Source organism: Ostrea edulis, chromosome 7, assembly GCF_947568905.1.
Source record: "Ostrea edulis chromosome 7, xbOstEdul1.1, whole genome shotgun sequence".
NCBI classification, from domain to species: Eukaryota; Metazoa; Mollusca; class Bivalvia; order Ostreida; family Ostreidae; genus Ostrea; species Ostrea edulis.
In genome coordinates, this window is record NC_079170.1 from 59,235,797 (window position 1) to 59,263,585 (window position 27,789).

Sequence of the window (27,789 nt, forward strand, 5' to 3'; positions counted from 1 at the left end):
CTCTAACAGGTACCAACTTATAAGACACTCTCCCTCTAACAGGTACCAACTAATAAAGCACTCTCCCTCTAACAGGTACCAACTTATAAGGCAACCTCCCTGTAACAGGTACCAACTTATAAAGCACTCTCCCTCTAACAGGTACCAGATTATAAAGCACTCTCCCTCTAACAGGTACCACCTAATAAAGCACTCTCCCTCTAACAGGTACCAACTAATAAAGCACTCTCCCTCTAACAGGTACCAACTTATAAGGCAACCTCCCTCTAACAGGTACCAGATTATAAAGCACTCTCCCTCTAACAGGTACCTGATTATAAAGCACTCTCCCTCTAACAGGTACCAGATTATAAAGCACTCTCCCTCTGACAGGTACCAACTTATAAGACACTCTCCCTCTAACAGGTACCAACTAATAAAGCACTCTCCCTCTAACAGGTACCAACTTATAAGGCAACCTCCCTCTAACAGGTACCAACTTATAAAGCACTCTCCCTCTAACAGGTACCAGATTATAAAGCACTCTCCCTCTAACAGGTACCAGATTATAAAGCACTCTCCCTCTAACAGGTACCAACTTATAAGACACTCTCCCTCTAACAGGTACCAACTAATAAAGCACTCTCCCTCTAACAGGTACCAACTTATAAGGCAACCTCCCTCTAACAGGTACCAACTTATAAAGCACTCTCCCTCTAACAGGTACCAGATTATAAAGCACTCTCCCTCTAACAGGTACCAGATTATAAAGCACTCTCCCTCTAACAGGTACCAGATTATAAAGCACTCTCCCTCTAACAGGTACCAACTAATAAAGCACTCTCCCTCTAACAGGTACCATCTTATAAGGCAACCTCCCTCTAACAGGTACCAGATTATAAATGGAGGATATTTTATAATCTGGTACATGTTGGAGGAATTGTGCTTTGTAAGTTGGTACCTGTTACAGGTAGTGTACTTTATAATCTGGTACCTGTTAGAGGGAGAGTGCCTTATAAGTTGGTACCTGTTAGAGGGAGGGTGCTTTATAATCTGGTATCTGTTAGAGGGAAGATGCTTTATGATTTGATGATAAAGCATTTTATCTCAAAGAGGTACCAAGTTATACAGCACCTTAACTCTAACAGGAAGCAGTGTATGCTAGGACTAAAATAATTATAGCTTCTCCCAAAGTAGAACTTCTATTGTGCTTATCAAAAACAATCGTTTGGGATCAGCTGGACTTGTTACACTACTGAAATCATGGAACACACTGTTTCCATGTTGTACCTGTTTGGTTGTGAATCCCAGATGATGTTCAACAACTTGTTCAACACCTTGTTTGAAATGAAAAGACTTGTAAAGTTTACAAATTTATTATAGCACAAGTCAATATTGTTTTAGAGTAGCTGATAACAAGTAATAAGTTTTCCAATAAAAATAAATGAGTACAAGCAGAAAAGGTTACATAGGGTGTTTTTCTGATGCCATTTCTAGAATAAAGTGCACCGCCACGGCACATGATACGCCCGTCACATATTGTTAACAGTATAGATTGTACCCATTAAAACATTTTTATTTATATCACCTTATTTAAATGTCACAGTGACCTTAAAGTAGGATGCGACACACCTTCTACCTAAGATGCATTAGTTGACCAATTTTGGTGATTCTAGGTCTAATAGTTTTCAAGTTATGAGCCGGACAAGTTTTTGCCATATATGGCCATATCTTCTTAATGAAAAGTCACAGTGACCTGGTTTTAATGTGCGACACACCTTCTACCCAAGATGTATCTACAGACAAAGTTTGATGATTCTAGGCCTTGTAGTATTTAAGTTACGGGTCGGACACGAAAAAGCTAACAGACGGACGGACATGAACGCCATACCATAATACGTCCCGTCTTAAGACGGGCATATAAAAAGGCTTTAAATAGTATCAGCCATCATCAGGCTGTCACATACTTTCTTTCCATGAATAAAAGCTCCTAAACTTAAAAGTGACAGGAGGCCGGTAGATAGACAACTAGAGCTCTGCGGAAAATATTTCCCCAAAATTGACCATGATCAACAATCTGTAAATATTCTAAAACACCAAAGAAGTTATTTACAAAGACCCTAGCTTCAAAACTGTGAGAGGAGTTAAAAGGTCAAACCGTCATTTATTTAATACATGTATATTTCCTCAAAAACTAACTCGGTTAAACCTGTAATTTTCAAAAAAAAAAAAAAATTAAACAAAAATCAAAATCATAGCCACATACACATTTTCCATACCCATACAAATACTCTGCAGAATAAGGTTCTCAGTTGAATATTGGGAGAAATTTGACAAATCATGTACTTTCTATGTAATGTTTCCTCAAAATACTCAGTTCAAGAATCTGTAATTTTCTCAAACAAGGTTTTCCTATTAAGTGAACCTACAACCTTGACCTTAAAAAACAATAAGCATCTTCCTTTTATGGTGATCAAATGTACCAAGTTGTAAGATTCTGGAGCTTACGGTTCAGTCTGTATCCCATCTTACAAGGTCCGGACAGACAACACCATACCATAATATGTCCAGTCTCTGACGGGCAAGTACCATAATAAGAAAATCTAAAGTTATGACCCTAACAAGCTTTCACAAACTATAAAACATGAGGTGTTTGTAAAACATATAAGCCCCCATGGTGCAAAATTGAAAAGGGTTATACACATGCATAATTTGATTGATAGTAGTATCATCAATTCGAAATACTGAGCAAACAATATCTTCCTATGTCAGGAGTGGATTGACCAAGTGACCTAAAAATCAATAGGGGTCATCTACTCCTTATGCTGTACCAGGTTTGGTGTCAATCAAGCAAATAATTCTTAAAACATAAGAGACAACTTATATTACTATGTCCAGTTTACCCCTTGACTTTTGACCATATGACCTCAAATCTACTCCTTGAGATGTACCAGTGTACCAAGTTTGATGTCTGTCAAGCAAAGGGTTCTCAAGATATTGAGCAGGCAGTGTCTTCCTATGTCCAGAGTAGATTGACCCTTGACATTTCGACCTGAAAAACAATTGGGGTCCTCTTCTTTTCATAACCAACCCACATATGAAATATATTACGATCAAGTGAATGGTTCTTAAGATATTAAGCGGACAACATGTGGTCTACCGACCGACCAACAGGTGCAAACCAATATGTCCCTCTTCTTTGAATGGGGGCATAAATATAGTGTTATAACACTAAAAGGCTTCTATACATCTAAAAGTAACATAGGACAAGGCTAACTATAGAAACATTGAGATAGTCTAAACACTTAAACTCTGAAAAAGTAATATCTGATACTACCCTGAACCAAGTAAATTGACTCTGCTAAGGTATTTACATATTATAATGTAAAATCTAAATAGTTCCCGAACTCAATGTTTTGTTCATTTCCTACTCTATGTAAAAGATAAGAGGCGAACACGAAATTCATGTGAAAAGTACAAACCTTAGAGTTCTTTAACCTAGCAGAGTGAGTAAATCTGAGTCACCTCCTTATATAGGGCTGACAAAATCAATGGGATACTAAATATAAATGCTCAATCTGATAACCCAGGATTAAGCCTCTTGGCCAATGGAATTGCAGAAAACAAATTATGTTCAGGAAGACTGGCATAATGGCAGGTATAATGAATTACATAGCACAGTGAAAGGTAAACATGTGAAACATTAAGATATTTCCTTTATAAAATCTTAAATGTAAAGTTTGAAAAGGTTGCATGTATAGTACATGTACAATGTATGCCAGTGAATTTGAAAATGACCTGAATCAATGCTCTTTCTATTTGGTACAAAACAGATATAGTTATGATTAATCATTATATCACTGGGTAAAGGCGGCAGTCTGCTTCCCTTAAGGATGTATTCTAAACAGTGGATGCAATCAAAATCTCTGCCTCCACAAACATAATATCTTTGAAGTATTGGATGTGTGTGTTCATATTCTGTCCAATCCTGTAACATGAAAAACAAGACATAATCTTATTGGCTCATCCTAAATTTAGTATCCTATCAACGTTTAACTAGTAAATTGCATTCTTCTATTGTGTTATCGAGTATATAAGCTCAAACACAGTATTTATCAAGTTTCTCTGAATAATTAGAATTTATCCTACCATCTCCTACCATTATCTTTTTCCTTTAAATATTGAATATCTTAGACAGAAAATAAAATCATAAAAACTTTATATATCACACAATGCAAAGTCAATATAAAATTACTGGTAAAGAAAGTTCAACTCTTTGACACAAGTATGATGGAAAATTAAAGATAACGGTGATAATGTTTCGAGGATTGTTTTCATCTCTCAAACAAAATACATGTAGAATTTCAGATTGAAAATAGAAGCAATGTTGACTATTTGAAATGACCATATGGAATTTGTGCACCACAAAGATGAACTTACATAATGGATTTTAGCCTAAACAGCCCAAATTCTTCCAAAACCAATGCACACAGTTCTAAACTACCCTGGATGAAAAAATGAAAGAAAAAAAGATTTATATATATATATATATATATATATATGTCTGTTCTTAATGTTTGAATATCTTCACACAAATAAAAGATATAGGTTAACAAAGAGGCCCATGGGCCACATCGCTCACCTGAGTCACCCTGGTCCAGTTCTAAAGATTGTCCCTATATATTCGCATGTAAAACTTTGGTCTCTATTGTGACCCCATCCTACCCCCAGGGGTCATGATTTGTAACAAGAGGCCCATGGGCCACATCGCTCACCTGAGTCACTTTGGCCCATATCTGAAGACTTTCCATATATATTTCCATGTAAAACCTTAGTCCCTATTATGGCCCAAACTACCCTTTGCATACTTGAATCTACACTATGTCAGAAAGCTTTCATGTAAATGTCAATTTCTTTGGCCCAATGGTTCTTGAGAAGAAGATTTTTAAAGCTTTCTCCTATATTTGTATGTAAAACTTTGACCCCCCCCCCCCCCCCCACTTGTGGCCCCATCCTACCCCCCAGGGGCCATGATTTGAACAAACTTGAATCTGCACTACGTCAGGAAGCTTTCAGGTAAATTTCAGCTCTTCTGGCCCAGTGGTTCTTGAGAAGATTTTTAAATGACCCCACCCTAATTTTGTGATTATCTCCCCTTTGTGCCAAGTTTTGGTTGAAATTGGCTCAGTGGTTCTGGAGAAGAAGATGAAAATGTGAAAAGTTTATGCCGACGACAGACAACTAACAAATTTTGATCAGAAAAGCACATTTGAGCCTGAGAAAAAAAAAATTAGAACTTACTGGCAAAATCTCGGTGCCCTGTAAATGTGATTTCTTACATCCTTATTGGCGGGGTAAAAGCATCTGTTAAATTCTGAGATGGTGTTCCCTGGTGAAATAGTATCCTTTACAAACAGACGGAAATGTCTTTTTGTTTCATCAACGCTTTGTGTGCCCTCGTGTACAAGTAAATGTATTTTTGATATGATAGTCTCATCTACTGGCTGGCTTAATCCTGGAAACTAAGAAAACATTCTAAATGAATACATGTAATTATATAAGGGGATTTGAAACAAAATGTATGCCTCTCTTGCTGAACTTTGCCAACAGAATTTAAGTTTTACAATTTTCATTTATGTATATTGAAAGTTTGATGCCTGTGACATTTGGGAATTACTGACATAGCATAATTTTAGGGATTGTAGCATTGGTGAGAAACACTGCACTGCCACCGGTCTCTAATTTATGAATGGGCTTGTAAATTTTTCAGTTAAAGTTTATAATCTGATTGGACTACTTGTCTGGCAATATATACAGGGCTCGAAATTAATGTATGCCCGTCACTCCGTGACTGGTTAAAAGTCTGGCTGACTGACATTTGTTTTAGTCAGTCAGATGAGTTAATTTTCTAAAGCATCATTTTGGAAAATATGCTTATGAAAGAAGTAGGTACAGTTTCTAAAGTCATTTGGCCCAAAATATCGATGATTTCACTTGGAGCTCAAACCCTGGCATTCAAACAAGGTATGGATTAGCAAACCCAAAATCTGCTCAGTTTGATCAGCAAAATGATTTGTGTCATATGGCGTGAGCTAGAAGTTGGCATAAAATTGCAAAAATGCCATTTTCAATGAAAATATCCACAAATTCAGGTGGTTTTCTTATCAGAAAACATACAGTGCATGCGTCGAGCAAATTCATATTCAAGTATGTTTTTCATCTTAAATTAATACACAATATATATCATTTTTATTTTGCTCGACAAATGCGCACATCTTTTCCTGAGCAATAATCTGTATGACATTTGACAGTTTTCAGGCTTATTTGAAAACAAGATGTGTTTGTGAAACACAAATGCCCCAGATAATGGCCAATTCCAAAGATGGTCAAGGTCACAAGGGCAAATATCTTGGTACCAGTAGAAAGATCTTGTCAAAAGAAATCATCATGTATAATACGAAAGCTCTAATATTTACCATTTAGAAGTTATGACCAATGTAAAAAAAATTAAAAGTAAGTTAAATGTCAAGGTCAAAAGGTTTAATACCAACGGAAAGGTCTTGTCACAAGGAACACTCATGTGAAATATCAAAGCTCTATCACTTATTGTTCAAACGTTATTAGCAAGGTTAAAGTTTTCAAAAAGTAAGCCAAACTCCAAAGTCAAGGTCACAGGGTCAAAAATGTTGGTACCCCTGGAATGGTCTTGTCACATGGAACACTCATGTGAAATATCAAAGCTCTATCACTTAATGTTCAAAAGTTATTAGCAAGGTTAAAGTTTTCAAAAAGTAGGTCAAACTCCAAGGTCAAGGTCACGGGGTCAAAAATGTTGGTACCCACGGAAAGGTCTTGTCACAAGGAATACTCATGTGAAATATCAAAGTTCTATCACTTACTGTTCAAAAGTTATTAGCAAGGTTAAAGTTTCAGACAGAATTACAGAATGACAGACAGGACAAAAACAATATGCCCCCCGATCTTCGATCTCGGGGGCATAAAAAGGCAGGAAATGTCATAATGCTGTCCAATTAGAAATATCATTCTGGTTTTGTTGACATAGTATACCTGGCATATATTTTACTTTCTTAAAACGCTTATTAAGGTTAATTCCAAACACATTTTATTGAGAGAAAATTTTTGGGCCTTTTTATGTATACAATCGTACCTTGTTCTTTACACGTTTGGCATGCTTCGATCTGTAGACCTATCAGACAAATCCGAGTTGTAAATATAAATCCCACATTTAAGTGTTACAATATTGTTTAAGACATATTGAGTTAAATTTCCTTTTAATAACATTAATGAAATGTGTTTAAATATTTCTGGAAAACTCTGTTGGACTAGTAAATTTTTCAGCGGACTGGTTGAAATTATACCCCATCAGTCCGGCTGGACTGGTGACATAAAAAGTTAGCTTCAAGCCCTGTATATAGGGAGTAAAAGATGCTTCATTTACCTCCCCTACTAGATGCTTTCTGTGATCTGCTGGATCTGGTAAAAACAATGAATCTCCACTTTCTTCTGAATGCTTTCCTTGGCCAACTTCTCACAGAGGAGCTTTGATATTGTTTTCCTTTTCCAGATAGAGTCCGTTTCTTGAATCTGAAGACAAATATGACACCATTTTAACATGTCTCAGTAGTCCTCATAAATTCCAGTAATTTTAAAATTCATCACTAAATGTTTTAACCTCTAATTGAAAATGATTTCATATTTCAATTGACACATAAAATGTTCAAATTGGGAAAGTATGAAAAGTATTAATTACCTTGTGCTTAGATACGTATAAATAAAAGAGAAGAAAAAAATGTTTTCACTCAGCAAAACATGATATATATTCATAGCAAAATCTGTGTCAGAGATCTCATTCCTTTCTGTCTAAAAAAAATTCTAATTATGTCTCCCCTCTTCCAGGGGGAGACATAGTTTTTGTACTTCATCTGTCTTTCTGTCTGTCACAAAATCTTGTGAACACTTCTCCTATATGGCTTATCGGATAGTCTTGAAACTTTGTGCAATGCTTCATTCTCATTTGTAGATGTGCATATTGGTGGGACAGGATGATCCAATTATTTTCCTTAAAGTTATAGTGGATCTAACAGGGGTGGAAGAACAGTGTCATTGTTACATAAGGGTCCAGCAAATGAAAAGACTCAGTCCCTATTGAAAATTCCCTCTAATTAGATAACAGCTAAACTATAAGCTGATTTTCATGGTGTACAAAATGCATACCTTAAACTCTGGATATTTCAAGACAGTCCTCAAGGAAACTATTGTGAGGCAGTCCATCTTCTTGGAAGGCTGTGGTGATTGTCTTTTTTTTGTGTGTCTAGCTGAATTCTGCTGAAAGAATTTATTAGTCTCACTATCAACCTTGCCATGCATTAATTTTTTTAAAGACCACACCTGTAATCAAAATCAAAGCATTACTTGTTTCTAAATATATACATCAGTATCATCACCAACAAAGACAGCCATGTCTTGAAACACAAGCTTAGTATAACATGAAACCAATCATTACAATGACCAATGTTTCAAATTTATTTATATTAACAGTCCTTGACCAGTCGAATTTGATCAATATTTTCATTAGTTTGTCACTATGAAGATACCGTAATTTTCCAACTCAGTCTCAAATAGACATACACGGAGAAAATTTGTGGCTGGATCGGGAATTGAACCTAGGAACCTCTGTGCAAGATTTTACCAGTTGGTGCCGTGACTACTCTTGTCCTGCCAGGGGTGAAATGAATCTGGGTTGTGTGTCTTCGACGGCAAAGACAAATTAAAGGGAGGAATTTAGTAGTTAGGGCTACACGGACCGTGGATATCGACCTGGATAGCTCAGTGGTTAGAGCACCTGACTAGTAATGCAGGGATCCTAGGTTCGACTCCTGGTCCAGCCAAATATTTTCTCCTCCCCTATACTGCATTCCGTGACGTAACTTGCGCAGTGTTAAGTTTATACGTGTATCAAATTAAAAATCTAGGCCCACTGGCCTTCATTGTGGAATGAATAGTAGGATTGTTACATATAATGTCCGAAATTACAAACGTTCACAGAAAATACCAAAGATATGACCGAAATTAAAAATTATTGAAGTCGTCAAAGGAGGGACCAAATTTTTTAATGTGAATATGATAGTAGATGTCATGTATTACTGAGGTCATTTTAGCTCCTCTCTCGGTAATTTTTGTCATTTTTTTGGTAATTTCTGTAAATGGTACCGTAGTAGGCTAGTTTTGGTCATTCCTGCGCTGCGGAATGACTTACCACGTGCCCTGGCCTTGTGCTTATTTAGCCTTTTGATTCCCGGGCAATATGGTACTAATATCTCATGTTTTATAAATTAATATACCTCGCTGACACTACTAAAGACAGAGATATTTCCGGCACCAACGGTTTCTTCGTAGATATGTTTGGTCTATCGTCCCGCTTTCCCATATTTGATATTTTCTATCTTTTTTTGCGCAAGAGTTAGCCTATTTTAAGTACAACTTAACAGATGAAATACAGGGGCAATTAACTCATTGTATAGGGGCAGGTAACTCGTGGTCGCCGCCCTGCAAGCGGTACCAAATAGCGTTAACCTCTGTAGACGCAATGGTTTCCGGGCTCTAAAGCATTATCCTTTCCACCTACCGTCACCATATCATATATATGGACTACCCATGGGATGAAGATGTTCCCTATCGATTTTGGGGTCCAAAGGTCAAGCACACTGGACATCGAAGTAGCAATATGGTTTCCGGGCTCTAAAGTGTTATCCTTTCCACTTACAGTCACCATATCATACATATGGACTACCCATAGGATGAAGATGTTCCCTATCGATTTTGGGGTCCAAAGGTCAAGCGCACTGGACATTGAAGTAGCAATATTGTTTCTGGGCTCTAAAGCGTTATCCTTTCCACCTACAGTCACCATATCAAACATATGGACTATCCATGGGATGAAGATGTTCCCTATCGATTTTAGGGTTAAAAGGTCAAAGGTCACGCGCACTGGACATTGAAGTAGCAATATGGTTTCCGGGCTCTAAAGCGTTATCCTTTCCACCTACAGTCACCATATCATACATATGGACTACCCATGGGATAAAGATGTTCCCTATTGATTTTGGGGTCAAAAGGTCAAAGGTCACGTGCACTGGACATTGAAGTAGCAATATGATTTCCGGGCTCTAAAGCGTTATCCTTTCCACCTACAGTCACCATATCATACATATGGACTACCCATGGGATGAAGATGTTCCCTATCGACTTTGGGGTCAAAAGGTCAAAGGTCATGCGCACTGGACATCGAAGTAGCAACACTCAGAAAAGAGGTAGTTTATACCTATTACCAACACCCTTTGGGAGATTGGGGTAAGCGGGGGGTATTCTTAGTGAGCATTGCTCACAGTACCTCTTGTTAAAAATTGTGAAATTCATGGCCCCTGGATCAGGGGTTCTGGTGCTAGGGTGGGGCTCTATAAGTCATATAGTGAAAATGCATTATTTCTTTGAAAATCTTCTCACTCTTTGGGTATTAAGTAGACAAACCAATAGCATGGTTATGATGAGCAAGGATGCCTCTTTCAAAATTGTGAAGATCATGGGTCAGGGGTTCTGGTATTAGGGTGGGGCCCTATTGATTATATAGTGAAAATGCATTTTATTTCTTTGAAAATCTTCTCCTCTGCTGCAGGGTATTAAGTAGACAAACTAATAGTATGATAATGATGATCAAGGATGCTTCTTTCAAAACTGAAATTTATGGCCCCTGGGTCAGGGGTTCTGGTGCAAAGGCGGGGCTGACCACATAGCTATTCAATGTTTCTTCCATCCAAAAGTAAAATTCTTATATTTAAACACAAACCTAATTCAAACATTGGAAGGTTGTTACATGATACTCAGGTGACCTATAAGGCCCCTGGGCCTCTTGTTCATATTGGTATATTTTTATAGGCTCGAATCCTGTAGAAAGAGAGGCAGGTCGGGGAGATTTACCATCAAATTCTGGAGAAGAAAGAAATCCATTAATTTCTAATTCAGGTGAGTATCATTTTTAGTGGACTTCTGGTGTGTGGTCAGACCTGTTCAAACCGTTGTCCAAGGCCTTATCCAATTTCCAGGGTTGTCTTGACTGAAAATGCATCCTTTACTTTTGTTTCTCTCCAAAAGAATGTAATACTTGTACACATATCACTTACATTTATGGGCGCATGCATTTATTCATATTGGTATATTTTTATAGGCTCGAATCCTGTAGAAAGAGAGGCAGGTTGGGGAGATTTACCATCAAATTCTGGAGAAGAAAGAAATCCATTAATTTCTAATTCAGGTGAGTATTATAGCATAATGAATGAAATTTCCTCAAAACACTTGGTCATTTTTAGTGGACTTCTGGTGTGTGGTCGGACCTGTTCAAACCGTTGTCCAAGGCCTTATCCAATTTCCATACAAAGCTTACAAGGATTAAATGCATTTATTCCTAGAATTTGATTGATTTTTCAAATGTATTAGTGTTTATTTATAATGGGTAAAATATTTTGTCTCAGTCCAACTATGGCTTCTATGTAAGCAGATTATATGCATGTCTTGCAACTTTACAAGTTTCTTAATCAGCACCTTGTTTTCTCAGTTTTTACATCAGCTCCTCTGGGGAGCTCCTCTACTGAACATATATGTACGTGTGTCTCTGTACAACTGAAATCGGAATCAAGCACCAAAGTCAATTTGAGCACTGATATCGACGCCCTGTATCAAATTGTATGACAAAATTTTATTTCAGATCTTCAGATAGTTCTGCCAAATTACATGTATCAGTCTCATAAATGATGTTTGTTTTTAACTCACCAAAGCCAAAGGCTCAAGTGAGCTTTTCTGATAGAAAGGACTAAGACCATGTTTATCAAAATTCGGCCTAACGTCCAAAGTGAATAATTTTTTGTTAGAAATATTCTCTAACATGTTCTTTTCCTATAATGTACTGGTTTTTATATGTAGAGTTGGTGAAAGAACACTATTTTAAGGTTTACATTACTAGTATAAATCCTATAATTTGTTCTACTTTTTAAGATTGCGTCATACAACGTCGCTATATATTATTAGAAGTGGTAACGTATTGTAAAACATAATTATGCAATGAGTGGTTTAATATATAATAAGATCTTGAAAAAGAAATTTTCTTTCCCAATACGCAAAAAGGTTATTTTACTTATAGCCCGAATGGCACACCATAATTTTCAATCCTCCCTTCATTCGGCCATTTTCACACGCCGCGCCGTTAGCCTGTTTGCGCTGTTCGTGGAAGTTGCAGATGATGTACTCATCGCATTTCAACGTAAGTTTTAGAAATATGAATATACTTCACCTCTACTCGTTAAACTGTATAACCAAATAGATGTACCAATTGCTCTTAAAAATAATAAACAAGTCGCATGGAACGAATAGTATGGTGCACCTGTGGTGTGTTGACATAAACTCATAATATTCACGCATTGGGCTGTTGGAAATCCCACAACAAATCTGTTAACTGTTGTCAACATATATTTATTGTTTATCTATTATAATTATATATTGTTAAGATTTAAAATTGTATGTATATCAGCATACATGCCAACTTTCCCGATTTGTGCGGGATTCTCCCGATTTGAAGCAGTTGAAAAGGCAAATCCCAATAACCCGATCGGGATTGCAAAAATACCCCGAAATCCCGATTTTTAGGTCACCTGAATTCATTCAGGTGACCTATTGCTATCTGTTTTTGTCCGTCGTCGTGCGTTAACATTTGAACATTTTCAGCTTCTTCTCTGAAACCCCTGAACCAATTTCAACCAATTTTGGCATATAGCATCTGTGGGTGAAGGGGAACAAAAATTGTGAAATTCGTGGTCCCTGCCCCCCTGGGGCCTGAGGGGTGGGGCAAAAACCATCAAAATGAGTGTAATTTTGAAAAATCTTCTTCTTTACTCCTGGACATCAAGAAGCCAAACTGTGGGCATAATTATAATGAGCGTTGAGCCCTCTACCAAAATTGTGAAATTCATGGCCCCTGGGGCAGGGGTTCTTGTGTTAGGGTGGGGCTCTATTGGTCATATAGTGAAAATGGCAAAAACCATCAAAATGAGTGTAATTTTAAACAATCTTCTTCTTTACTCCTGAACATCAAGAAGCCAAACTGTGGGCATAATTATAATGAGCATTGAGCCCTCTACCAAAATTGTGAAATTCATGGCCCCTGGGGCAGGGGTTCTTGTGTTAGGGTGGGGCTCTATTGGTCATATAGTGAAAATGTAGAAATTCTTTGAAAATCTTCTTCTCTGTCTCTGGGTATTAAGTAGACAAACTAATAGCATGGTAATGATGAGCAAGGATGCCTCTTTATACCCTCCGCAACAAGTTGGGGGGGGTATACTGGAATCGAGTTGTCCGTCTGTCCGTCCGTCTGTAGACGCAATGGTTTCCGGGCTCTAAAGCGTTATCCTTTCCACCTACAGTCACCATATCATACATATGGACTACTAATGGGATGAAGATGATCCCTATCGATTTTGGGGTCAAAAGGTCAAAGGTCACGCGCACTGGACATCGAAGTAGCAATATGGATTCCGGGCTCTAAAGCGTTATCCTTTCCACCTACAGTCACCATATCATACATATGGACTACCCATGGGATGAAGATGTTCCCTATTGATTTTGGGGTCAAAAGGTCAAAGGTCATGCGCACTGGACATCGAAGTAGCAATATGGATTCCGGGCTCTAAAGCTTTATCCTTTCCACCTACAGTCACCATATCATACATATGGACTACCCATGGGATGAAGATGTTCCCTATCGATTTTGGGGTCAAAAGGTCAAAGGTCACGCGCACTGGATATCGAAGTAGCAATATGGTTTCCGGGCTTTAAAGCGTTATCCTTTCCACCTACAGTCACCATATCTTACATATGGACTACCCATGGGATGAAGATGTTCCCTATCGATTTTGGGGTCAAAAGGTCAAAGGTCACGCGCACTGGACATCGAAGTAGCAATATGGTTCGGTTTGTCATGCCATTTGTTTTTTACACTCAGAAAAGAGGTAGTTTATACCTATTACCAACACCCTTTGGGAGATTGGGGTAAGCGGGGGGTATTCTTAGTGAGCATTGCTCACAGTACCTCTTGTTAAAAATTGTGAAATTCATGGCCCCTGGATCAGGGGTTCTGGTGCTAGGGTGGGGCTCTATAAGTCATATAGTGAAAATGCATTATTTCTTTGAAAATCTTCTTCTCTGTCCTTGGGTATTAAGTAGACAAACCAATAGCATGATTATGATGAGCAAGGATGCCTCTTTCAAAATTGTGAAATTTATGGCCCCTGGGTCAGGGGTTCTGGTATTAGGGTGGGGCCCTATTGATCATATAGTGAAAATGCATTTTATTTCTTTGAAAATCTTCTCCTCTGCTGCTGGGTATTAAGTATACAAACTAATAGTATGATAATGATGATCAAGGATGCTTCTTTCAAAACTGAAATTTATGGCCCCTGGGTCAGGGGTTCTGGTGCAAAGGCGGGGCTGACCACATAGCTATTCAATGTTTCTTCCATCCAAAAGTAAAATTCTTATATTTAAACACAAACCTAATTCAAACATTGGAAGGTTGTTACATGATACTCAGGTGACCTATAAGGCCCCTGGGCCTCTTGTCTAGAAATATCTCCCATTTTACGACAACAAACCCCCATTTCCACCCGGAATTTGAAATCCCGCGTCATTTCTGAACTGGCCAATCAGAAATCGGGACAATAGTCAGCCATTACTGTTTACCTGTGTCGCATGGTATTGGGGTGGTGTATTTACCTGGTCTGCCTGTGTCGGGGTGCTTATTGGACAGTGCGAAGCATGTTTTGATGGTAATTAATCGGGAAGACGGATTTCAAATTGACATGTCCTTTACACAAACGTGAATGACAACGATGATAGTCATATTAGTGTCACCACCAAACAATCGGACATTCCCGATTTTTGCCTCTCGCTGACAGCATCCAAAATATGCAATAAGGTACGTCAAATTTTTTTTTTTCCAACTATAATAATATAGGCTATCCGAATCTATCTGTCTATAGCGATGTATTATATAGTCTATATAATGTAGTATTCAATAGACTTTGTGATGCGTAATTCTCACAATTTTATATTAGCAAGTAGCCTTAATTTACAAGTAAAAACGCATATTTAATGTGTTTTTTCCGTGGTAATTATTTCAGATGTCATGGGTGCAAAGGTTTTGTTTGCAAACTTCATAGCAGGACAGATCACTCCTTTTCTGGTTGCAATGCAGATTGTTCCACCAGTCTCTGCAAGCCCATGTTTACAGACAAGCAAGATCGCCTTTGTAGTCGTACCTAAATGCATGTGCTTTAATTTAAATTTGATATATAGACCAGCCAATGTTTATATGGTGTAAAAGGATGCAACTTTATTATTTGATAATATGTATGTGACTTGTTGTTGGAGAGGATTTTTTGCTGAATAGATGATTTTAATAAAATATTTATGTATATCTTTCCAAGTGGTTTTTTTTTTTTTTTTTTTAAAGTTTTGTTAAAGTTAATGGTCAAACACACTTGATGTTGTGTTAATATATGATACATGTACAATGATTACATTGATATTTTATTTGAAAAGACAAATATTTATTTTCATGGTAAAATGTCGTGACTTTTGAGCTTTGAAAAAAGGTCGTCGCGCGCAAAATCCCCCATGGGGATTTTTAAAAGTTGGCATGTATGTATCAGCTGATCAGAAAAATCAGCTGTTTCACGATCATGCCATTTTCAATTCCGAGTGCATGACCTTCTCGGGTCTATTTGAATTTTTTTTATATGATGTTTGACTCACTTTACACTTTGAACTTTCCATGTATCATTGTATGGTCTAAAAAGTATTTGTATAGGTTAAAGAGACATATAATTGTATATAGATGTATATTTCCATAATGGTATATGTCTCTGGGGTAACATGTAGGCCTGTGGGGGGTTATAGGTTGAATAATTTTCGAATGATTTGGTATTCTAGTATTCTACTATGTTTAAACTTAACTTAGTGATTATTTAGTAATCAAATAAAAGTTATATGATGAATCGATACATTTCTTCAATTTACTGTAAACAAAAACTGTTTCTGTGTTTTGGAATCTGTCTGGTATTAGTGCATAATAAATAACTTCATAAGTCAATAAATATATTCTTGTTGTAGTGATGACATTTGCAAAATCTGTGAGAATAGAAAAAAATGTGTTAGGGTCAACAGAAATTTTTAATTAGGGTAAGTCGGGAAAGTGGAAACCAATTAACATATATATTTGTTTTTGGCCTTACGCGGAAACATGCATTAGAAAAGTCGGAATGATTTTTACATTCAATAATTTTTAAATACTTAAAAGCACCATTAAGCCAGGAAAATCATAAGATCAGTTTGGTTTTATAATTTAAATATGCCTTATTTCAAGATAAATTGTAAACATGTCAAACTTAATTTCAACAATTACACTTACAACTTACATGTCTGCATTGGGATTAGATATAGAATCACTCAGAGAATGTTGAATTTCATGGGTACTACCATGATTTAAGCATATAATTTTTTGTTAGCTTATCTCCTTTATATTATTGAATAATAAATTTTTCCACAAGAAAGAGTATGAAAGATAAAAATATTTTGTGAATTTGCTGATAATTGTGAAGTAAGATAATATATCAACATTAGCTACAACAAAAATTATTAGATGGGGAATCAAATTCAAATGAAATGTTTGTGTATATAATTATTTATGCAGAAATGTACATGTAGCTAAACTGTCCTCTATTGTTTAGTTGGAGACATGTCAATCTCCCACCGAATACATAAATGTAATTTTTCTGAATTCTATATCAATGAAAATACATGAGGGCATGAAAGTACATTAACTTTTATACGAATATTATAATACAGGGGTCCGTGTTTGCCCAACTATCTATTTTGTATTGCTTGTAGGAGTTATGAGATTGATCACTGTTTGTTATCTTCACCTTTCATTTATGATATAGTTTTGATAATGATATAATACTGGAGTAATTTGAATTTCAGGATGATATAATATGTCCAGCAAAAATTGATGGCAAGGGTGACATGAATCAGATTGACAAGAATCCATATTCCTACTCCTCAATAATGCTATCATCACTGCCATCAGATTCATCAATGATAGTGGCATCAGTGACACATGCGGATAAGTGTTGGACATCACTGCAGGAATAGCTTCCTTGTTGTGCCTGCCAATAGCAAGGTACCAGATTATACAGCAGTTATGTGGAAACAGATTCCCACAATAGGGGGACCAGATTGACATCTACATTGTACAGTATCAGGCAGTTATATCAAAACTGGAAAAACTGGATCCAAACAAGACTATATTTCTTGGAAGAAAAATGTCGACTCTGAAGTTTAACCCTTATTAACCCATGGCACATACTTCCAGAGACATCCTGATACCATGGTTCTATGTCATTTGAAATATACCTGTGGAGGTTTTTAAAGTGTTTGTTTGGTTGTTTTTTTTTGGGGGGGGGGGGGGGGGTTATTAATTGGAAGAATTCATATTTGATGATTCAAATGAAAATCTGCATGTTGAATTATGAATGTCGTGTACTTTTTGAATGAGTTCAAGAATGGTTGTCCTGATGAAAAGTGTAGAGTCAAAAGTTAACAAATTGTCAAAAACACTGGTCAGGTCTGAATTCATCATCTTGGACACCTTGCAGTTGGAATTATGATCTCTGTGAAGAAATGCTGAAAATCTTGCAAAAGAGGAAATGACAAGTTGGGGTCCAAGGCACTTGCATATATGCATGAGAAGGTGTTCTATCCAGGCTTGAGGTCAATTACATAGCAATGTAATGCCTTACATTACCTAGAAAATTTCACGTTACCATTACTCCTATTTTGAAATATAATGTATTACATTACTTGAGAGTGAATTTACATTACACATTTACATAACATACTGTCAGATATAAAAGAAATGGCAGAAAAATTATTTCTGTATTATGATTTTTAATTATATATTAACATAAGTACACAAAATATTCAGCAATGTTAGGAAACATATCTATTAAGTTATTCATTGCATTTGATTATCATCAATGTTTCAAATGCTTCAGTCAATCACTAATATAATGAAGTAGTGTAAATGTAATGGAAAATAATGTGCAGTACAGTATGCATTACATTACCATTACTTGTAATGCAAAAATGGTCCATTACACCCCCATTACATTGAAACTGGCTGTCATTTAATTACCATTACCCCAGGCCTGGTTCTGTCGAGAGGTATTGAAATTGTTTGTAGAGACTTTGTCTCAGGAAGTGGCCGAGATTGATTGTGACAATTTTGTTGGATGTGAATTTACCGACACCCATGTCTACACTTGCTACACAATATATCATGTGGTGGTTTCAACAAGAAAGTTCTTACTCTGCAGGAAATGATGAATAGCTAATGGATTCACATTTTTTCTGACTTTTCTTCTGTACATTAGATGCATTGGAAAAACTTTCCTATCCATTATCTTTTGCTGGTTCATACTTTGAAATAAAATCAAGTCCGAAAATAAAGTATTTTGTTTTTTGGTTTTTTTTTCAATGAATTTTAAAAAATGTAATCTGTAATCCTTGCATATTTTCTTGGTGTTCTGTGATTGCATAGGCCTATTGATTTTTATTTGTATTCAGGTATAATTTCATCTTCAGTGTCTTGAAAGAAAGAAATTTTTCAATAACGCCAAGAAAAATGTAGTTATTAAACATTATGATTTAAAAAAAAAAATATTGACACGGGTAGGAATTGAACCCGGATCTCCCGATTGAAGGACGGGCTCTCTACCAATAAGCCACGACGTCTATGACGTTTCCTGCTCAAAAATCCTTCATACATTTACTTGCCCTAGTTAACATTATACTTTCGATATATCGGCAATAGTTTTAGTTATATCAATGCATGTTCTATAAATTCTTTTCATTTTTGATCTTAGTAATTCTGTTGGTGTCTTCTAAATATAAACTTTTTATAGCATTGAAGGTCTGATTTCTCGGACAGCAGATTCGTTTGTTTACGCATTAAAATTATATAGCTTTTAGAATTCCTGCACAAACTTGTGATAAAAACACCACATGGGGGTGTATTCTGCATGGAAATATTGTTTTAATTTTTCAAAGCAACATAATAAAATACCCACAACTCTCACAAAAATAAATAATTCCGGATTGCTCTCGATTTAATTCAAAGTTGATATTCATCAACAGCACACCTTTCGATCCAAAAAATTTATTTTATTTCAATTCATTCTGCTTTATTTTTTAACACACCACAGGGCCGGTATAGCTAAACATGGTCTTAGTCCTTTGTCTGGCATCTGTTTTTGTCATCATCAGCATCAGCTTTCACATTTTAATTATTTCTGATCACGGTTTGTTTGTTGTCTGTCTATTCTTCTGTAAACTTTTCACATTTCCATCTTCTCCAGAACCACTAGAGTGACAAGACCAATTTCAAACAGACTTGGTGAAAAGGATTCAAGTTTATTCAATTGAAGGAAATCAGAATATAACCCCCCTCCCCTCCCGTCAAAGGGGAGAAAATGATTTTTAAAAAAGACAAAAATAGGGTGTGGTCATTTAAAAATCTTCCTCTCAAGAACCTCTGGGCCTGAAAAGTTGAAAGTTCCCTGACATAGTGTAGATTCAATTTGTTCTAATCATGGCCCCTGAGGGTAGGATGGAGCCACAATAGGAGATCAAAGTATTAATTGTTTTAAAATCTTCTCAAGAGCCACTGGGCCAGAAAAGTGGAAAGATATCTGAAAGCCTTCTGACATAGAGTAAATTCAAGTCATGGCCACAAAGGATAGGATGGAGCCAAGTAGAGGATCAATATTTTATATGGGAATATACAGAAAATAAATTAAAACAACTCACTTTCAAGATTAGCAGATCCAAATGCAAATTTTTCCAAGTTGTGTGAATTAAAGTTGTTTTTTTTTCCCCTGTGACTATAGTGGGGGCCAGCATATCGTTTTGTCCTGTCTGTCTTTCCAAAACTTTATCCTTGCTCATAACTTTTGAATGGTGAGCGATAGGGCTCTCATATTTCATATATACCTTCCTTATGACAAAACTTTTTTATTTGGTACCATAGTTTCTAACCAAGTGACCTTGACCTTGGGGTGAACCTACTTTCATATTTTGTACATAGACCTTTTATTTCATACAACGATCTACGATTTTGTGACTTACTCCAGATCAGCAAGGTCAGGTTAGTTGTATTGATGTTGAGGCATCCCCATGTTGTGTGAGTTCAAGTTCAGTTATGTTGTGACCCTTTAGGGTTAGGTTGGGGCCACAATATGGGGTCAAAATTTCTCATGGGAATAAAGATTGAAAAAAGATCTTTAAAAATCACAATAGCTGAACAACAGCATGTCCAAGGTGGCTCAGGTGAGTGATGTTGCCCATGGACCTCTTGTATAATACGAAAAATTTGTAACACATGCATAATCATACAAATTAAATAGTACACATATTTTTTCACATTTAATTTTCATGTACCGGTAGTTACATTTCACCATTTCTTTCATTCTAGGGGCTGTAAGCAGTCCAACAAGGCATGATGAGATAGATGCATTAAACCACTCTGGTATGGTTATACTACTGTTATTTTGTATAGGTATCTTGTACATCTAGATAATGAATGTTAGTCAAACTTGTTTAATACTAGCTCAGGAAGATGTCAAAAGTATTTATGTTACACTTTCTACTTTAGAGAAGTCATTAAGACTTCATAGTTGCTACAGAGTTAGATGGAAAAGTTTTGAAAATTAATGAAACCAATGAGTTTCTGTGTATTTCATTTATTACCTTGGTTACTGTTTACAGGAGTAGGTAACCCTGAGTCAGAAGTACATAATGTTCAGTGTAAGTAGAACATTCTTTACATGATTTTTTTTAGCTCACCTGAGCTGAAATCTCAAGTGAGCTTTTCTTATCACTTTTTTGTGTAGTGTCTGTCTGTAAACATTTTTGACTTCTTCTCCAGAACCACCAGGCAATTTTAGTCAAACATGGCACAAATTACCCTTGGGTGAAGGGGATTCAAGTTTGTTCAGATGAAGGATCATGCTCTCTTCAAAGGGTACATTTTTTAATCAAGAAAGGGCAAAAATACTGTGGAATCATTAGAATTCATGGTGGCTCAATTTTCGTGGAATTCGTCGGTTCCCCTCACCCATGAATTAAAATCCTCAATGAATAAAGACAACTAGTGTACAAGAATCTTACAAATATATAAATCCACAAAATTACATCCCCACGAATCCGTAAAACTTCAGCAATTCATGAAAATTGGCCCCCATGAATTTAAATGATTCTACAGTAGATTGGGGGGGGGGGGGGGATTTAAAAAATTGTTTCAGGAACCATTAGGCCAGAAAAGTTGGAATTCTCATGAAAGCTTCTTAACATAATGTAGATTTAAATTTGTTCAAATCATGGTCTTCGTGGGTAAGATGAGGCCACAATAGAGGATCAGAGTTTTACATGGGGACATATAACAAAACTCTTCTCAAGAACAATAGGGCCATGATTTATTATATTAAATTAATAATATGCAAATATTCCCAGGTAGTGCATATTCAAGTTTGCTCAAATTGTGGTCTCTGGGGGTAGGATGTGGCCACTATAGGAATATATAAGAAAAATCTTAAAGAAGGTTCAAATCATGGACCCCAAGGGGAATGGGGCCACAATAGGGGATCAAAGTTTTAAAAAGGCATATATTGGATAAATCTCCAGAAATGTGATCAAGAACAGTGGGGTCATGATTAGTCATAGTAATATGCAAGCAGAGTTCCCGAAACTAGTCAAAAATTTGTCCGAAAAAATTGTCCTGTAAATATTCAAAATTTACCAGACAATTGTAGAATTCACCGGACATAAATGTTTTATCATACACAATGCAAACTTTGCAAAACATTAACTTCCCATCGTACACAAGCCAGTTCCACTCACTTGTAGAATTTTCACTTCTTTATCACTAATTTTACCTGTCTTTCCATCTTCAGCTTTTCATTTAGTACCACCTTCACTAGCTGCAATAATGTAGCCCTCTCTGGGTTTTTTTTTTTTTTTTTTTTTTTTTATTAGCTCACCTGAGCTAAAAGCTAAAGTGAGCTTTTTAGCTCACCTGAACCAAAGGTTCAAGTGAGCTTTTCTGATCACATTTTGTCCGTCGTCCGTCTGTCTGTAAACTTTTCACATTTTCGACTTCTCCAGAACCACTGGGCCAATTTCAACCAAACTTGGCCAAAAGCATCCTTGCGTGAAGGGCTTTCAAGTTTGTTCAAATGAAGGGCCTTGTCCCTTTCAAAGGGGGAGATAATCACAAAAATGCAAAAATAGGGTGGGGTCATTTAAAAATCTTCTCAAGAACCACTGGGCCAGAAGAGCTGAAATTTACCTGAAAGCTTCCTGACATATTGTAGATTCAAGTTTGTTCAAATCATGGCCCCCGGGGGTAGGATGGGGCCACAAGGGGGATCAAAGTTTTACATACAAATATATAGGGAAAAACTTTTAAAAATCTTCTTCTCAAGAACCACTAAGCCAGAAAAGCTGAGATATACATGAAAGCTTCCTGACATAATGCAGATTCAAGTTTGTTCAAATCATGGGTCCCGGGGGTAGGATGGGGCCACAATAGGGGATCAAAGTTTTACATACAAATATATAGGAAAAATCTTCTTCTCAAGAACCACTGAGCCAGAAAAGCTGATTTTTACATGAAAACTTTCTGACATAGTGCAGATTCAAGTTTGATCAAATCATGGCCCCCAGGGGTCGGATGGGGCCACAAAGGGGATCAAAGTTTTACATACAAATTTATAGTTAAAATCGTCTTCTCAATAACCACTGAGTCAGAAAAACTGATATTTACAAGGAAACTTTCTGACATAGTGCTGATTCAAGTTTGTTCAAATCATGGCCCCGGGGGTAGGATGGGGCCACAAGTGGGGGGTGTCAAAGTTTTACATACAAATATAGGAAAAATCTGTAAAAATCTTCTCAAGAACCATTGGGCCTAAGAAGTTGACATTTACATGAAAGCTTTCTGACGTAGTGTAGATCCAAGTTTGCAAAAATCGTGGCCTCCAGGGGTAGTTGGGGCCATAATAGGGACTAAAGTTTTACATGCAAATATATATGGAAAGTCTTCAGATATGGGCCAAAGTGACTCAGGTGAGCGATGTGGCCCATGGGCCTCTTGTCTGATCACCCATATTCCAGCGTCTGTCTGTAAACTTTGAACATTTTTGACTTCTCAAAAACCACTGGGCCAATTTCAACCAAAGTTGGCACAAAGCATCCTTAGGTAAAAAGAATTCTAAATTGTTAAAATAAAGGACCAGGCCACCTTTCAAGGGGAGATAATCAAGAAAAGGTAAAAATAGAGTAGGGTCATTAAAAAATCTTCTTCTCAAGAACCACTGGGCCAGAAAAGCTGAGATTTATATGAAAGCTTCCTGATATAGTGCAGATTCTAAATTGTTAAAATCCTGGGGCCCCCGGTTGTCAGATGGGGCCACAACAGGGGATCAAAGTTTTGCATACAAATATATAGGAAAAATCCTTTAAAATCTTCTTCTCAAGAACCACTGAGCCAGAAAAGCTGAGATTTATATGACAGCTTCCTGATATAATGCAGATTCAAGTTTGTTAAAATCCTGACCCCCGGGGATAGGATGGGGCCACAAGGGGGATCAAAGTTTTACATACAAATATATAGGAAAAATCTTCTTCTCAAGAACCACTGAGCCAGAAAAGCTGAGATTTATATGAAAGCTTTCTGATATTGTACAGATTAAGGTTTGTTAAAATCATGGTCCCGGGGGTCAGATAGGGCCACAATAGGGGATCAAAGTTTTACATACAAATATATAGGGAAAATCTTTTAAAAATCTTCTTCTCAAGAACCACTAAGCCAGAAAAGCTGAGATTTACATGAATGCTTCCTGACATAATGCAGACTCAAGTTTGTTCAAATCATGGCCCCTGGGGGTAGGATGGGGCCACACGGGAGGATCAAAGTTTTACATACAAATATATAGGAAAAATCTTTAAAAATCTTCTTCTCAAGAACCATTGGGCCAAAGAAGTTCCCATTTACATGAAAGCTTTTTGACATAGTCTAGATTCAAGTTTGCGACAAATATATATGGAAAGTCTTCCGATATGGACCAAAGTGAGTCAGGTGAGCAATGTGGCCCATGGGCCTCTTGTTTTTTACTTTTGGGGGGGGGGGGGGGGGGGGGCGGCTACAACAACTCCTTAGGATCTCCGTAATGGTGCAAATGCGGGCAGGACGGGAGTGATTCACTACTGCAACATTTTCGATCATTCTAAACATTTGCTGACTTTCTTTACACAAATGAAATGATATTCTATGTATCTTAGTCAATATATAAATTTACAACCTGCAACTTATGAATTGTGAGACTCTATTCTATCGTTTTCAACAATTTCGATATATTCCAATTTCTTGATTCATATTTGTGTGCCATGTTCGATGTACTGAAGTTGTCAACTTATTTGCATATGCCATATAAGGTAGTATTTACATTAATGGACAAGTACGGAGGAGAAAGCTACATGTATTTTGTCAGTATCAAAAAGGGTTAGATTTAATATCAAGTTAAAAAAACGAACAGCAGAGATTAAATTCTTTCTGCAACCCTATGATTTCCTTTCTTTGTCGAAGTGGCTCGAGTAACTACATTTTCGCGCAGATTGTCAATGTTTAGGTTTTTCAGTAGATCCACCTACGAGATCTCATGATCATACAAGCATGGTGGAGCAGACGAAGAATTTTGCATGCTTGTACATGGTGTTTAATGAAAGTCACCTTTATTAGCACAAAGTTGGTACTCCTTTTGGTGTAAACGACATTTGGGACTAATACACGGGGCTTATTATCAGTTATTCATAAATTTATTTTGCACCATTACAGAGATCCATGCAGCCCTATCCCGAAAATGTCAGAATTTAAAAAAAATCGGATAGGGCTACATTATTGCAGTTACTCCTTCACCTGCTGATGTCCATTTCATTGGCCATATGTTTGAATGTTAAACTCAAATAGGAAATCAACCAATGCGTGTAAAAGAAAAACTCGCAAAGTTATCCGCCGGATTAAAATAAAACTACGCATCTATTTATTTTATATTGGGCTTTTATATATTTATTGTATATGATAAAATTACAGCTAAATTAGATGTTTTGTTAAATGTTTTCTTCATTTCAATAGTCTATAAAAACTGCCGGACATTTTGACTGATAAAATTTTAATTTTACTGGTCCCATTCAAAATTTAGCTGGGATGCCCGGTTGACCAGAGCGTGCAAGCATCCCCAATTTGTGCAAATCCTGACCACCGGGGAGAGGTTGGGGCCTCAATAGGGGATCAAAATTTTACAAATAATATGTAGGAAAGCATCTTTAAAACTCTTCATCTTAACAATAGCAGGGTAATGATTAGTCATATTAATATGCAAGGATCTTCAGGTTGTTCAAATTCGAGCTTATTCAATTCAGAGGCTGTGGGGTAGGATGGGACCACTATTGGAGATCAAAGTTTCATATGGGAATATACAGGAAATTAATTACAACGAATTCTTTTCAAGAATGGCAGTGCCACACTACATCATAACAAAATGGAAACATTTTTAAGTTGTGTGGATTAAAGTTTTTTTTCTTCAGATCATTTACCCTGGGGTTAGAGTGGATCAAATTTCACATATTGCATGTATACAGGAAAGAAAATCTTTCAAAAGTAACTGTTTTCTTTGCCAGAACAGCAAGCTCATGTGTGTGAATTTAAGTTCAGTAATGTTGTAACCCTTTTCTGCAGTTTGGGCTCAATATGGGGTCAAAGTCTTTGATGGAAATAAAGATAGAATAAAAAATCTTTTAAAAATTACAAAAGCTGAATAACAGCAGCTGGAGTGGCTCTTGTGAGTGATGTGGCCCATGGGCCTCTTGTCGTTTTACCATTACTGTTCAGTTTGAAATAGCATTTTGCATAATGCAGTATCAATGAAAAGCTTAAATTTTTTTGGTGTATTTTGACAGCAATACCAAATGAAGATCATAACTCTCTTTCCAGATAGAAGCTTTTTTAATATACAAAAGAAAAAAATGTGTTATGATTTTTTTTTTTACTTGTTGTTAAGAATCATTGAGTATTGTGGACTACTGTTACATGAAAATTGACAACGCAAGTATCTGTTAACTTTGCACAGCATAGTCGGTGATGAGGAAAGAACTTATTATTTGTCTCATGACTGATATCGGAGAGAGAGAGAATAGCACAATACTCTTAAGTGGCATATTCAAACAAAGCTGAATTTGGTGAATTCATTGAACTTTTTAGGTTATCAGTTTTCACTCTGGGTTATCTTTTCAGCAATAACAGACAAGGTTCTACAGAAGCACATAAAGGACAAAACATATGTGAGGACAACTGCTGTGAATGCAGCACTGACGTGTTTGGAGGAGAGATATGTTGTCATTTTGACTGGAAAAGAAGGAGAAGGAAAAACAAAAGCCGCATATCAATTATTGCATGAAATGTCTCAAAAGAGTTTTGTGCCCCTGAATGTCAAAAGTATGGACCAGTGGAGCAGGATAGTCAATGCAAATTATCAGTATGCTGTTTTGTTGGACGACATTGTAAGTGCAGCAAGTGAATCAAAAAGTTTTGTAGATGAGATTCTGAGTTGCGCTGGGGATGGAAAGGTGAATGTGATTATCGTTTGTAGAGAAAAAGAGCTTGAAGTGTTAAAAACAATACACCCAGTTTGTGAATTGTTCGATACACCTGATTACACTGTCAATTTATCATCTTTGGGGCTGAAAACAGAAGAGAAAAGATGTATATTGATGCAATATGAAAAGGTTAGAAACAGGAAATTGAAGGATGAAGACCGTGATGAAATACTCAAAATTGACACCTTTTTTGGATTCCCATATACATGTTCCCTCTTCTTTGGTCGAGGTGATTTTTTCAATCAAGGTCCTTCCTTTTTCAGTCGTACAAATAGTGCATTACTACGTAGAATTAAGAAACTGCATGATATAGATGCTTCCAGGAAAACAAAGATTTCCTATTGTGTTCTTTGTTTTATATTTGAGAATGGTTCACTCAATGTATCTCAGTTTGATGAACAGCTTCTAGCTGAGATTGCAGGAATTATTAGAGTGGCAGATATACGACCTAGTGATGTATCTAATGTTGTGTCCGATTTGAATGGAGACTATTTAATGGAAACATCAGATACAGATGTTTACAATTTCATCCATGAAACTGTCCGTGAAGCTGTTTGTATTTCCTATGGTGAACTAGCTCTTCAGCGTGTTATTGAAAAGTGTCCAAGGAAAACATTAAATGCTGTTGCAAGAATTGCAAACTACCAGGAAAAACCAGAGGAAGTTGTTTTAAAGATCCCGAAACAGAATTATGATGTGTTTGCAAAACGCATGCTATTGGATAATTTAGAGGAGGAAAAAATTGTGGAAAACATTATTATAAATCATTGTTCCTCGGACTGTGATTTTGTAAAGGTCTTGCTGACATGTGCAGTTCCTCCATCATGTGATATGCCAAAAATTCTAAGCATGTTGTGGGATCGTTTAATCACAGATAGACATACTGCTTTGTTAGAGAACATGCTGGAAATCTATGGTCCA

The 27,789-nt window shown here is 36.6% G+C and overlaps 1 protein-coding gene and 1 long non-coding RNA gene across 6 annotated transcripts in view; one reads left to right on the forward strand and one right to left on the reverse strand.

The window, feature by feature from the left end:
* LOC125657033 (uncharacterized) overlaps positions 1-27,789 on the forward strand; it is a 71,712-nt gene that overhangs the window by 39,739 nt on the left and 4,184 nt on the right. For 3 of the 4 annotated variants that reach the window (XR_008797126.1, XR_008797127.1, XM_056144846.1), the window contains exons 8-12: positions 10,933-11,019; positions 11,222-11,308; positions 20,633-20,686; positions 20,926-20,964; positions 26,507-27,789. The exon at positions 26,507-27,789 is cut by the window's right edge. Coding sequence is in view for 2 of the 4 variants with exons in the window: in XM_056144846.1 (XP_056000821.1) it covers positions 10,933-11,019; positions 11,222-11,308; positions 20,633-20,686; positions 20,926-20,964; positions 26,507-27,789 (1,550 nt within the window). In the remaining 2 variants the exon portion in view is untranslated. The remainder of the gene's footprint in view (positions 1-10,932; positions 11,020-11,221; positions 11,309-20,632; positions 20,687-20,925; positions 20,965-26,506) is intronic. The other variant, XM_056144847.1, reaches the window with a different exon arrangement.
* Positions 3,821-8,316, reverse strand: LOC130046369 (uncharacterized). 2 transcript variants are annotated; one of them, XR_008797128.1, is made up of 6 exons: positions 8,215-8,316; positions 7,439-7,584; positions 7,148-7,186; positions 5,281-5,501; positions 4,420-4,484; positions 3,821-3,967 (listed from the first exon to the last, which is right to left on the reverse strand). It is a non-coding gene; the product is annotated as an uncharacterized LOC130046369 (long non-coding RNA). The 2 variants fall into 2 exon arrangements; XR_008797129.1 differs by lacking the exon at positions 7,148-7,186.